The sequence below is a fragment of the Acanthaster planci genome, linkage group LG11 (assembly GCF_054643075.1).
Source record: "Acanthaster planci isolate LZ-2023a linkage group LG11, COTS_SCS, whole genome shotgun sequence".
Lineage (NCBI taxonomy): Eukaryota > Metazoa > Echinodermata > Asteroidea > Valvatida > Acanthasteridae > Acanthaster > Acanthaster planci.
The window spans coordinates 14,298,700-14,311,897 of NC_141787.1; the positions used below are offsets into that span (position 1 = coordinate 14,298,700).

Here is a 13,198-nt window from a genome sequence, read left to right on the forward strand (position 1 = left end):
AATCGTAGGCTCGAATCCCACCCGAGCAAGCTTGTGATTTTTATATGAGCGAGTAATGATCGAGTAATGATCGAGTAATGATCGAGTAATGGCGAGTAGGGTTGGCAAGGTAGTTCTTTCCTCGCCCTCCACCTCTGTGGTCCCGGGTTCGATTCCCGGCCCGGTCCACATGTGGATGGGGTTTTCATTCCCTACCTGACTCCGTGGGTTTTACCCAGAATATTCCTCTGGGGTTTTCCTCCCACCTCTAAAACTGTAACTGCTTCTTACTGTCTCCCCATTACTGATGTTGGTGAATGTGGGTCGTTTGGCGGCTGCCCGAGACACCCTTGTATGCCATCGGCTCCACCATGTTTTAAATGTATTCATTGTTCCACGCTTAATGTCTTCATTGTACAGCGCATTTGAACATATCTATATGAAATTTTCGCTTTATAAATGAATAAATTATTAAATCATTAACTATTCTGATCGTCAGGGAGTGTTTTTCCAAATTCCTACCGACGACTTGGAGCAATCTGTATAGGTTGTGTCGCGCTGCTGTCTCTTCACCCGTGTGAATGTACATGTAAGTGTGCTTGTGTTGTTGGTAGGCCTACCAATGCAACCGTGACGCGTGCATTTCCTAGCCGTACGTGAACCAGCAAAGTTCAGCTCCGACCAAACGAGCCTCCATTGCTAAGAAAAAAACACACCCTCTCTGGCAACAAATATGCGCACGTATTTCCCTACAAAACAGTGAACCGATGAGAAGAGACGTTTGATTCCTCCCCAATAAAAAGTCTTAGCAAAGGCATCTTTTCACGCTTTGTTTGCATTTTTAATTTGAAGTGGAGCTATTTACGAAAAATCGTACGAAATCAAATTTGAAAGCTTATAAAGAGAAGTTTTGGGGAATCTCTTTTATTGTTGAGTGGTCACGTGACTCCGTCCATAAAAAGGACAATGACTGTGGTACACAAAATGTCAACGAGCACATATTTTCCTATCAGAATCAGAGTCCAAAGCTCCCTCTGCCCACATTGTTGAGTCACTTTTTAGCCCCTTGAAGTAAATCCTACCGTTCTTTTTTTTTTCTTCCAAATTTCTAAAAGGAATGAGCAGATACTTCAGAAAATTCCGGAGAACAAATCTTTTGAGATTTGGCCGGTCCACTTCCCCCACAGGGTTGTACTTGAAATTAATTGCTTTGGTACATCTATAACGGAATGTGAACAGCGATGAGGGTTACAAGTGTCGTACTACTGCAGATAGTACTGGGCAGCAGAAATACACGAAGGAATTCCAAGTAATATCGTTATGCGTGCACACTTTATTCGCAAATTAACTCTTATACGAGGAAACCGCTCCAAATACAAATACCACAGAACCTGACAATCATAGAAGTCACATTTCACACAATTGAAATCTCCTGAAAGGTCACAGACATGTGTTATCATATTAAATACATGTGGTTTACAATACTGATCCAACGGAAATGTCAAGTCCATTATTCAGTGAGCTCTTGCTGTCATGATTTGTACATTGAACCCTTGCTATTTGAGATAGAACCTAAACACCCAAATAGTTTCTAAAATTATTGCATTTAACTAACTTCTCCCAGCGTGAATAAAACTCGACCCAGAGGTCCACACTCGCACATCAAAGTTTAGGCCTGCACTGCTCTCCGCAAGAAACATAACTTACGTTATCTCTAACATGAAATGTATCAAGTACTGACAGTATTTTTTGGTATAAATAATTTACACGAACTTTTAAAGGTACAGGACAGCCTTTATATTTGTTCCATTCTCACGTGAAAGTAACTTGAAAATTCCGTTGAATTGAGTCACACAAGCACTTTGCCTGCACGCAAGGAAGTATCAGCAATCAAACATAGTACTGGAATATTTTCAAATGAGTAATTAGTATCGCTCACAACAATTCAACATTATAATTGGTATCTCTTTCATATATCACACATTTCCTTCGTTTTAAGGATACAAGTACAAATTTTGTGCGCACTTTTAAGCCCTTTCCGATAATTCATAAATTGCTTGATACAATCCTGAACTGCTAATTAATCGCGTAACATTAATTTAAAGTTTATGGCTATCTCTGTTGTAATAGTTTAGAAATATTTTACGAATATATCAGAGGCTAGGATAGAAAATAGTGCATTGTATTTGAGCAATAGTTGGCGAATATCGCCATACAGTACTTCGAAAAGCAGGAACTACAGGGTGAGTTTAAATTATAACAGGTGTTGTTTGAACAGACAGTTTCTATCAATAATAACCAAAAATGCAGCATCAGAAATTTTGCAAATTTAACCCTTGATGCCGGTTTAGAGAGTGACGAGATCACGTGGTTACAATTAACAGCACGTTTCCGCGATACTTTCGCTTTAATACTCACCCTGTGCGACCCACTTCACTTGCACTTGTCCTGCGGCCATTACCGACCGGATATTGGTAGACACGGATAGGAAATTATACAAAATGCACGACCACAGGCCGCATACCCGATTTCATTCTTGGGATATTGCATAATATCCCCCATTGATAGCAAAGGGAAGGAAATGGAGTAAAATCAGGACGGATGTGACGATGTCTTTGGGCAAATATATAATTAAATATCTATCTCGGAATTATTAATTCTCTTGTGAACCCCACAAGCCAAAATTAAATCTGAAAGTACAGTGTTGTTTTCCCCTTCAAGTTAGGAAGTTAAATTGTGTTCAACATAAAAATTATTTTCTGTTTTATCCAGCACCATCTTTGAAACGAATTGGAATATGAACTTACAAATATTTCATTCGAATACTTTGGTCTCTTCACGATGACTTAATTGCTCACAAGAATATTTGCAGAAGTATTTCCCTTTCTTTTAAATAAATAGTCATTAAATAGTATGAAAACACCCTACTAAAGTCAATAAGTTAAATAAATTATTTCCAAAAGAATAAGTTAATTTTTTTTTCCACACAAGAACTGAATATGTACATTCGGAAAAGACATTCATATAAATAGGTATAAAAATAGATCACTATAAATTGCCTTTGATAGTAAACACATTGCAGTTTTTGTCCTTTGAAACGACAGAGCCCTGTGTGTTAACCTGAACAGTGCGGCCGTCCATCAGTACCGGTTGCTGAGTACCCTGTAGTCCTGACGCACGTGCGGCAAGTAGGCGTGAAACTCCTGCAGGACCAGCAGAGTGCGCGTGTTCTGCTCGGCGGCGGTGACGTTCGCGTGAAACGCGGGGATGGACGATGGGACCCGGATGATGCTGGCCTCTTGTCCTAGCTGAATCATCTGTCAGAAAATAAAATCACACCGACACGTGTTCATGCGTGCGGAAGGTCTTCTGCAGACGAGATTGTGATTCGCAAAATTCGAGGATGTTTGGGGGCCTGTTATAGATGCCCAACTCTCGTATCATTTTGAGTTAGTTTCGACTTAAACTTTTCAAAGTAAACTTTATTACTTTTCAAAGTAAATGTAATCTGTAGTTGCAGCCAAAAATCTTTTCGAGAGAAAATAGCTGTTAAGGGAGAGCCTTAGGTGATGAGTTGCTTCTGAAGAAAAGCCCAAACGAGGGCCATGCACAATTATTGATATGGCGTCACGAACGCCACCTGAAGGAAGTATACTCTCTCCTCCAATAAAACTAAGAATGACCACTATAATTATTTCGTTGCATCCCTGACCCCGACTGGACCAGTTTACGGACACGAGTATCACGCATAATCAAGAGTTGGAAAGACCGTTGCAGTGACATACCGTGGTTTCCAGTCGGTCGATGACCAGACGTAACTTTTCGATGACCACGTCCACTCGTATCTCAATATCGTGCGTCTCGCTCTGCGACACTCTGTGCAGGGTGTCCCTGAAGAGGATGAGGGCGTTGTAGTGCAGAAGCACCAGCTCCGAATCCTGAAATGGACGAAGAATCGGGAAATCAGTTTTTAAAACTTTGATTCGTTGATTCTGCAATGAAACAAGTGTGTTTTTTCCGGGTTTACAAGGAAGGTTAACAGCGGAGACCCAGGCATCCATTTTGCACCGCGAGCACTGTGAAACCATTTTTTTTTTTTAGTTCACAATTTTTAGCAATTTTAATTGAGGGGAATGTTTGCTAGTATGGTACCCAGCGAATCACAGTTTGCGTGAGATCGTGGATTTGTAAAATGTAACAGGTGTTTGCAGTCTTGTGTATGCGTTTGTCGGGTATATTTTCAGATACTGGGTAGGATAAGTTGGGCATTGAGTACTTCCAGCTGTATTCTATTCATAAACTTTGGGCACAGTGGAAGAGAAAATAGATTGCCCGTATCTGCCTTAAATGTCCATTTCTGTTGTTGAAATTCAACGCTACGCCGCGCGTTCTGCATGACGATGTGATTAATGATGTGTGACTTCGAAAGTGAAACCCAACCTCACCGGTTTGATATTAGTTATTACATGAATTGAAGAGGTAACTTCCGAGTTGAAGATATCCTTATACATGTACCACCAAACAATAGGTTAACCTTCGAACATGCGAGGTGTACGGACGAATGCACTTTACATGACTGTGGTTAATTGTTGATCGGTCGCGATGACGTCGTTACTTGATAATAAAGTCCCAATTTACAAGCTTTGCCCACTTCAATCTTGCGTGCGAGGACAGCTTCTCTTTTCCATCAACAGCCGTTTTGAGTCGTTCTCATCAAAATCGGTCACTGAAGCATGCATTCATAGCCGAGTCTTATGGAATTGTTATTCCGGCTTAAAGTTAGCCTAATTTTCGAATAGGTTATTTGATTTGGCAAGTACCTCCTCGCAGACTCATCAACTGACGTCATTGCAGCCATAAAGCTTGGCAGATGTCACATAAAGAATGTCTGTTTGTAGTTGTCAGAGCAACGCCTTGTGTTTCGAGTGCGCGCCCTGTCTTTATATTGCAGGAAGAATGATACAGCGTTTTTGTCTGCGCAGCGGTCGACAGCTGAAACCCCGAAAGAATTAATCACTGGTAATTATGGGCTTTTCGGGTGACTTGCAAGTTTTTCCTTGGGATTGAAAAACTGAGTGGTGTTTCTGGCTTTATATTATTTTTTTTTCATTTAGATTTTATGGGGACTTCCCTTTTTTTTGTCAGCATGGACATACCCGTCTCTGTGCTCGATTCGAGTCACTGTTTAAAATTATTTATCGCTTCAGACTAGGAACGAGGTCGTGACTTTTCGGCCCCGTTCATCATGTAGTGTTGAATGCCGATGACTTTGTTCAGAAAAAAAAATTTTTTGGAAACCTATTTTAAGGCATGTTCGCTGACAAACAAGGCTGAGAATGATTTGCCCGGTGAAGTCCACATATGTTCCACTAAATCTTTGCATGTGTCGCGAACTGATGTTCTAGGTTAGGTTTAAGTTTCACATTGCCGTAAAGATAGATACAATGGTCAGCGCTGTCACCGTACGTAAATTACACACACCTGCACAGATAGCACACTTACTCATTTAGCTCCTCTAAATATGTGCGGTCAATTTCTTTTAAGAAATTTAGCCGGGAACACAGAAATTACTTTAAAGGTGTTGTTTGATTTGTCCTTAGCTTTAACGGAGAAAAAATCAGAATACTTAAGAAAACCATAAACTTTAACAAACTCAATTTCAAACAACACGGCTTACCGACAGGGTCGACCTGATGATCTCGTGCGGCAGGTTATTGGCATTCGGCAGGTAGGTCAAGACCAACTCATGAACGAGTGGGTCGGGGTCATCGGCAAAGCGCTCCCTCTTCTGCAGACGGAAGAATGGAAATAGGGCTCACGATTAAACCATGCACTCAGTCACACAGCATGCTGGTTATGGAGCCAAGAGCACGCATGCACAAGAATTACACATTTGGCAGTTTCCCGTCAAATTGAAATTTCAAGTATGCCTTTGATATAAAACGGGCGTTGGTGGTTAGATATTTATTTTTCTTCATGCATGCAAGATACCGAAAGGAGATTTTTTTTTCTTTCTTTTTCTTTCATCGTGGTGCCTTTGGTACAAAGAGGGAAGTGAAAAGATGAACTCACGTAATGTGAATACAGTTCCCCGTGCTCTCTCAAGACTTCTGCAGCTTCGCTGTGAAGGTGAGCAAAATGCACCGCCAGGACGTCGGATTGAAATGCTTGGCGGGCAAGTCGACTGGGACGCGGCGAAGTGTACGGCGTCGTCGACGCACTCTCCGCCGTTCCGGTCGCGGCTACCGTGGGATCGGTGGGCAGGCCCGCCGTCGCGCCCGCCGACCTCCGTAACCTGGACAGAAAACTGGCGGGGACCGGCGACGCGCCGGCACCCATGCAGGCAACGCTCAGGAGAAGGACGGATAGCATCAGTGCAGCGTGCAGCTCCATAATATAAATCTTGCTTTGCTTGAATCTTTGAAGTCTTGCTAGAGCCAACTAGTCGAGTCGAAGTTTATTCTGATTGAGATGCAGGTGACCTACCCGTATTTATTGGCGCGCGGCATCCGCAACACGTGGGTAAGTTGTTTCGTTTTGATAACACATTTTTGGGGGTAAACCTTCCGCTAATTGTAGACCGATTACGCATCGGAGAAGCAGCCGGCTATGACCTTTCCGCGGAACCATTGTATGTGTTGTGTGCGCACTGAAGCTGCCAGCGTGCGTACAGTCACCCTGTGACGTCATTCATGGGATACCCAGAACTTCGGCACTGATACCTGTGGCGGGGAAATACCCCAAACAACATGTTCACAGCCGGTGCTGTCGAGCGTGGGAGCAAGTGAGCGCCTAAGTAAACACAGACTAACACAGATTTGACGGCGTCAGATGTGTGGAGCTTAATGTCATTTCAGGGAACACACCATCACAACCCACCTCCAGTCAAATTTGTGGGAAGTAAATAGTTTTATATACTTGGTGACATACGTACACAGGAAAATCATTTTCAGTCTTTTTTTCCCCTAGTCATTTCTAATGCCCGTGTGTGTTAATGCGCTGTAAATGTACTTCCTTACAACGACTCGTTTGAAAATTATAAGTTATAATTGTGAAGAGTTTAGTCGCTGTATTGGAAGATGCATTAATTTGGGAAATGATCAATCGGTGTCAATCGTACATAGCTTTCTAAAAAGCAGAGATAAAGAGGGGAAACATACACGCATTTGGGTTTGTGTTTTAATAATACACACTATGCACTGATGTCATGTGTCTCTTTCGTTTATTAATTTGGTCGCAAAGGCTACCCATAATCAATTCCCGTTGCCGAAGTCGTTGTGTGGTTAATACTGGATTTTGTCTCCATTCACGCGAGACCGGGATTTGGCAACCGCGTTAAAGGCTGAAAGAAAGATAGAAAAACAACATCCACTCCAATGACACTGACGATAACAAAAAACCACCATCATTTGTGAATCGCGGTTGATGATTTACAGGGGAGGCGTTCCTCTTTCAATCTGTATAGCTGCAAGAATCCGGTCCGTGGTTTGAAGCATGAAGGTGAATTCCGTTCTCCCGGCGAAATACACCCGGGTTTCGTTGGGGGGAGACATTGGCCACATACCTCACCGATGAAGTCAAGCTTTTGGTCAGATCGAGCACTGTTTTTCACATTACTTTGTAATCGTTCTCCAATTGCGTTATAATTTGAAAATCACGGAAGACTTTAGGAAAAGGGGCATCATATATAACCAGTTTAAGTATTTTTTTAGCTGTGGATAGGGACTATATTGTAAGATGGGTACATCTCCATTTCGCACGGCCAATGTTTCATAAGAATTGTCGAACACATTCTAATCTGGAGAGTCGAATGGCCAGTTAAACTTTAATTGTCCCTGGCTTATACAAGAGCATGTGTGCTGATTGCTTCAACTATATGCTGCAGTAATGGAGAGCGCAGGGTTCTGATTTCTAGCGAGCGGCGCCGCAGAAGATCTCTCTTCTTCTGCTCTAGGTCACCGACGGGATTAGGTTTGCCAGTCACTCGTGCTTTCCACACAAGCGGCCTGCTCTTCGGTAGTCTTCGGTCATGGGGACTTCCAGGAAGGTCGGCTAGGGTCATCTTCCCCCCTCCCAACCTGTATTGTACACACTGTAACGATGTAACCTCTTTTCCTAACTTGTAGCACGGCAGGAGTCCTCCGGGTCATTGAACTAAATCAAACAAAGCTATCCTCGGTGTCATCATCACTGATGTGTGATGTACGCATGAAAGAAGTCGCCTACGTAGTGCTACTGGTCTATGCCGGCTATGGGCAGGTTTTGTTGACATGATAGATTCTTGAAGACCAAATTCAAAACGATCAGGGAAAAATCAGCCTTTGTGAGTTTGTAGAATGTCTCGACTCCAATACCGGTTAATTGGGTTTCTAATGCAGGTGTCCCATAGTTCAATGCGTCATTTGCGTGCTTCAATGTGAAATCGTTTCCATCGTTGCTGAACACTTTGTCCTCTGTCGTAAAAACCCACTGACGTACTACAAAAGTCCCTGCATGCCAATTTGAAAAGAAAGTAACCTGTGTTTTAAAGAAGTACGTGTATACTGATTTGCCACCCAGATTGCGACGTCATGACGGGAAAGTAATAGTTCAAAGCTTCCATTCATACACTCAAGGACAAGGGTCTATTGTTGCAGAAAGATCCTTAAGCGGCGTGCTGAAATGCGAAAGGATGCGCAGACCTTGCGCCAGAGAGGTCTGCCTTGCCAAGAACATTTGCCACGTTGAAGCAAAACTGCTGGTCGTCAGGCGTTTCCATTCTTTTCAAAGGGTGAAGCAGTACAGGACACCTACAGCAGTCCTGGTGACCTTGTGACTGAAAGATATGCACCATTTCTGTGCCTGTATATGTTGCCAAGTTAGACCGGAGAGCCCGTTCGGTTTGGGTGGCTGAAGCTTGCCAGTCCAGCCTCTTTTTCAACCGAACCATGCACACCGGGTAACCAGGTGATGGGATGACAGCGAAATATGTTGAAGTCACGTTAAAACTATACAAACTCAAGAAAAGAAAGAAGAAAGTAAAAGGAAAGTAAAAGGGAAAAAAAACAAGAAATGGGGGAAAATGTCATTACTATAAAGTTCTTCCTGGTATGCCTTGGGGCTATTTTGAGCAGACTCATCCGGTGTGATGTAATGGGCCACTTTACCGGACGTAGAAAAATAGGGCCGCCGACAACTTCCGGTGGGTCTTTTTTCGCAGACAGTTCCGAGTCCGAGCTGCGTAAGCACTTTATAGCGACAGACGCCACATTAATGTCACGCGCTTTGAAACCACCGGAAGTCGACAGTGGCAAGATTCCATCTACGAAAGACGGTTTCTTTGTGGGTCTTTTTTTGCGTTAAAGTTTAGATTTTGAATGGGGGGGGGGGAGTCGTCCCTTTCGATTTGTGCCGCTTTGCAAAATTCCATGTTGACATAAGGCACGTTTCCATTGTGTTCGTTTTGTGATGCGTTGCGTAGGCCCAGACGATGTGTTCATGCGTTTCTTTTTCACGGACACAAAAATCGACTCCATTAGTTTAACACACGTGTGCGCCCCGGGAGCAACCTCGACTCCATGGGCTGCGTGCGCTTTTCTTCACTATAGCCCCTGGTCATGTAGATACGAAAATGACGCTGACTGGCTATTCAGGATGATTATACATAAACGTTGAGTCAAGCACGCGCGTATTTCAAAAGTTGCACGCTCGCGTCCAAGTATTCTCCTGTACGTCACGCACGCGTAAATCTTCATCACGCGTACACACACTGACTAAAGTCCTAATTTAAATATCCGAAATAGTGGGATATTTAAATTATACAATACCAGGGGTTAGATCGCGCAAGGCGTGGTAGGTACTAACATGGCGCGGCAAGATCGTACCCATTGGAACGAGGTTGCCCTGGGAGCGATGTTGACGGATGCGCAGCGCTGGCGCACGTGTTGACGCACACATGGAAAGGCGTCTTTAAGTCCTTCGTCCACAGGCTATAACCAGCACGTGAAACTGCCACCTTCTGAGGTGGTGTAATCCAAAACTGTGAGACACTCTGGCCCGGGTTCTGGCATACTGAGACAGGACGATGGGTCCGCAATGTCAGAATTTCATACATTATGCTTTGTTTTTTTTAGCGCCGGAAGGGTGAACAGTAACATGAGCATTCGCTGGTAACGGAAGCATTTCGTTCGCGATGAGTATAGCGCACACGACTCTGCATGGATTGTACGTACACCACCAGGCAAGAATGTTCGTTCGTTCGTTCGTTTGTTTGTTTAGTAGCCAGTACAACACAGAGAAAAGAAGGAAAGAAAAGAGCATTCAGCGAGCCAACGCCTGATTAGTGCGGTCGTGTATTGCAACAGAACCCTCCAGTAATAATGTATATAGGCCTATATATTTTTGTTTTTTTCCGAGTATAAAATAGTATTGGCCAACGCGATAGGAGCTACAGTTCCGCTCCTGTATCATTGGCTTTGAACAGGTAAATATCGAAAGTCAGCCTGGACCTAGGCTAAGTTAGTTTTTTGTTGCATAAAAATGACCATATACACCCAAAACTGTTTACAGCATGGTGTGTCGTATTAAAATGAAACCAAGAGCCCGTTCTGCATTGTATCCCTTCATGGTTGGATGTTTACACCAATTTCTCTCTAATTTTCTAATTGATTGTAAGGTAGACCCCCCCCAAAAAAAAAACTTGTCAGATAGTTGTGATGGGTTTGTGTTAACCTCTGGGGTGTTTGTGTTTCCTAGAAGTTGAAGCAGAGAAAGGCCTGACTTTTTGTCAGTTTGCAGTGTGTGTTTTCCTTTATGTCACAAACTTGTGTACGGTTGACATTCAGTTTAGAGAACACGCGTCCAGCTTTGCTTTCCCTTTTTTTTCGATAGGCTCAGCCCTCAGATGAAATACTCATTGTAGGCTACTTTGTGATGCTCTGTTGGAAACCCATGCCACCTGTAACAGTACTTGCTAAGTTCTTCCGTAACTTTGACTTTGAATTGCAGTTCGTCATAATAACAGTTTCGCAATTTTCTCCGCTCAAAAGTGAGCTGTAATTTCATCTCCTCGCAGTCCTCGGCGCGTGTGTACATTTTCACATTTCGATTTCGTTCTTTTACTGTGACATCTCAGCCTTGAAAAATACCGAGATTGCAAAATTAGGCTTTAACTTGTAAACTCCCCGTCGGTGGATTTTTTTCCCGATTTGTTCATGTTGCTGTTACGTCATGCATTCACAGCAGCGTACTAATTTGTCAAGTCATAGAGCAAGGTACCAATTAGCAACTCTCTGAAAGTTTTCTTTTGTCATTCTTGAAGCTGTAACTGAACAAGTAACAAACATAAATTCGTTGTACAAGAGTGACCTGTCATTAAAATCCCCGCCAAAATATATACTTAGACAACCCCGTCAGTGGATTTGATTGCCACAGTCGCGTCATAAAGAAATTGGGGGGGGGGCATTCAGTAAAAACATGTTTCTTTTGGGGGGGGTCTTTCCCCTGGAAAAAAAAAGATGATGCATACACCCCTTTGTTGGGAGATTTTGGTTGTGTGCCCGATAATCGTGTGGGTGTCTTTTGTGCTCTTTGTGTTGGCCGCTCATCTATAACGTACATGTACCATTTGAAGCAAGATATGGGACGGAGAGAACCCCCCCCACGCACCTTTGTGTTGGTCATTGTTTGATCTGATTCTCAGGAATTCTTTACAGACTTCTAGGGTTTTTTTTTTAGGTAACAATAGTCCAGAGTGTGTATAGGGATTGGACAGGTAAGAGAGGCACCCCTCCGTCCCACATCTTGCCTGATATAACACGCACGAAACTACTGTCAGTTTATGCCTGTCTGGTACATTTAAAAGTGGAGCAATTTCTAATTGACTACATTCGTGAGACCGAGTGCCTACTTGGAATGTGAACTCGGCAGAGCGAAGCGATTGCCTTTTTAGACAATATCAATCATGTGGAGGAATGTGACAAAAAAGAGTGTTTGCAAAGTAGAAATTAACATTCGAAAAATATAAATGTTAACCACCGTCTTATATCGAGCTCCTCTGTGGAAACTCGCTAACTTTAAACTTGAAATGTCATACGGAAAGGTGAGCGCGGTTTAGAAAACAAACGTAGTCACTTTTGGTCGCATGCAAATATCTCATTTCATGCTTTTTGGCATAACTCTTCATATACCCATTGTTGTCTGGGATTTTTCCCTCTTCTTTTGGGCAGAACATCGAGGAAGTTCTGTGATGATTTGGCATTTTTAGCAATTTCATATCCAAACCAAAAATGAGCTCAGCGCTCTTTGTGCCATTTCTCTTTTGTCTCCATGGAAACAGTCAGCGGGATACTGATCCAATTACATCGTGATTGTTCAAGATTCATACTCGCCCTTGCAGGTCAAAGCTCACAACATTAGTAAAAGGAAAATTTCCTTTTATTGCTCAAAAATGTCTTTCAAAACCAAGGCAATAAACATCGACTTTTTTCTGGTGAAACGTCAAGGACACTCCCACTGAGGGAAGCGGCAATGAGTTTCAACAATTCTTCCGTTTCTTCACTTGACGATAGTACGATTTTTTTTTCGCAAATGTCCCTAAATATCCCCTCAAGGTCACCCGTCGATGTCAGCCAGCGGTGGCTGAGAGGAGTTAGCGGTTTGTTGTTTCCCACCTCAGCCCACCAAGGTCCGCTCCCGAGGCGAACCTAACACCGTTCATCGCCATAAAATGATGTCGCCTCGCCCCATGAGCTGATCACATCGTTGATTACAATTCACCTTGCCGACCGCAGACGGAATAAGTACCGTATACGGGCGTAACGCTGTCTGAAACGTGTCTGTTTAACGATGTATTTCCTGGCTCATTCCACACTCAGGCCAGGTACGGGACTGGTCCGCGCACGTGCATGGCAGCCAACGTCAGCTCTATAAACAGTCCTTTGGTGAAGCGAATTTTCCATAAAGGGGAACCGACCAGGCTCCAGTTTAATGGAGTTGTTAACCACAATGTTTTCCGGGAAAAAGGTCTCTGATATCTTGTTGGGCGATGTAGTTTACATGATGCGACTGGTGTTTTTTTTTTTCAGATCCTTGTTTTTGGCATTATTATTAATAGGTCAGGAAGTTACGCAGCAATAAGTACGGCTGAGCTGTTTCTTGTCACTTAGCCTCCCCCCCCCGTAATTGTCGAAAACAACTCTCTCCGGCACCTTGGATAAGTTCTTATGCCACCGTTCATTTT

General features: G+C 43.2%; 2 protein-coding genes across 3 annotated transcripts in view; one reads left to right on the top strand and one right to left on the bottom strand.

Annotated features, from left to right (window-relative positions):
• The window catches only part of dars2 (aspartyl-tRNA synthetase 2, mitochondrial), a 167,953-nt gene that overhangs the window by 34,798 nt on the left and 119,957 nt on the right, over nt 1-13,198 (top strand). The window lies entirely within an intron of this gene.
• Nucleotides 1,293-6,608, bottom strand: LOC110976436 (uncharacterized). The gene is made up of 4 exons (XM_022229703.2): nt 6,052-6,608; nt 5,657-5,767; nt 3,765-3,917; nt 1,293-3,296 (listed from the first exon to the last, which is right to left on the bottom strand). The coding sequence occupies exons 1-4, from the start codon at nt 6,370-6,372 to the stop codon at nt 3,120-3,122; spliced, it is 762 nt and encodes a 253-aa protein (XP_022085395.1). The 5' UTR covers nt 6,373-6,608; the 3' UTR covers nt 1,293-3,119.

Excerpts from the sequence above, each read along its gene's own strand:
- LOC110976436 (XM_022229703.2), bottom strand. The coding sequence starts at position 6,372 with ATGGAGCTGCACGCTGCACTGATGCTATCCGTCCTTCTCCTGAGCGTT. Across the intron at positions 5,768-6,051 it reads GGGAACTGTATTCACATTAC|AAGAGGGAGCGCTTTGCCGA; the intron begins GTGAGTTCATCT and ends TTCCGTCTGCAG. Across the intron at positions 3,297-3,764 it reads TCGACCGACTGGAAACCACG|ATGATTCAGCTAGGACAAGA; the intron begins GTATGTCACTGC and ends ATTTTCTGACAG.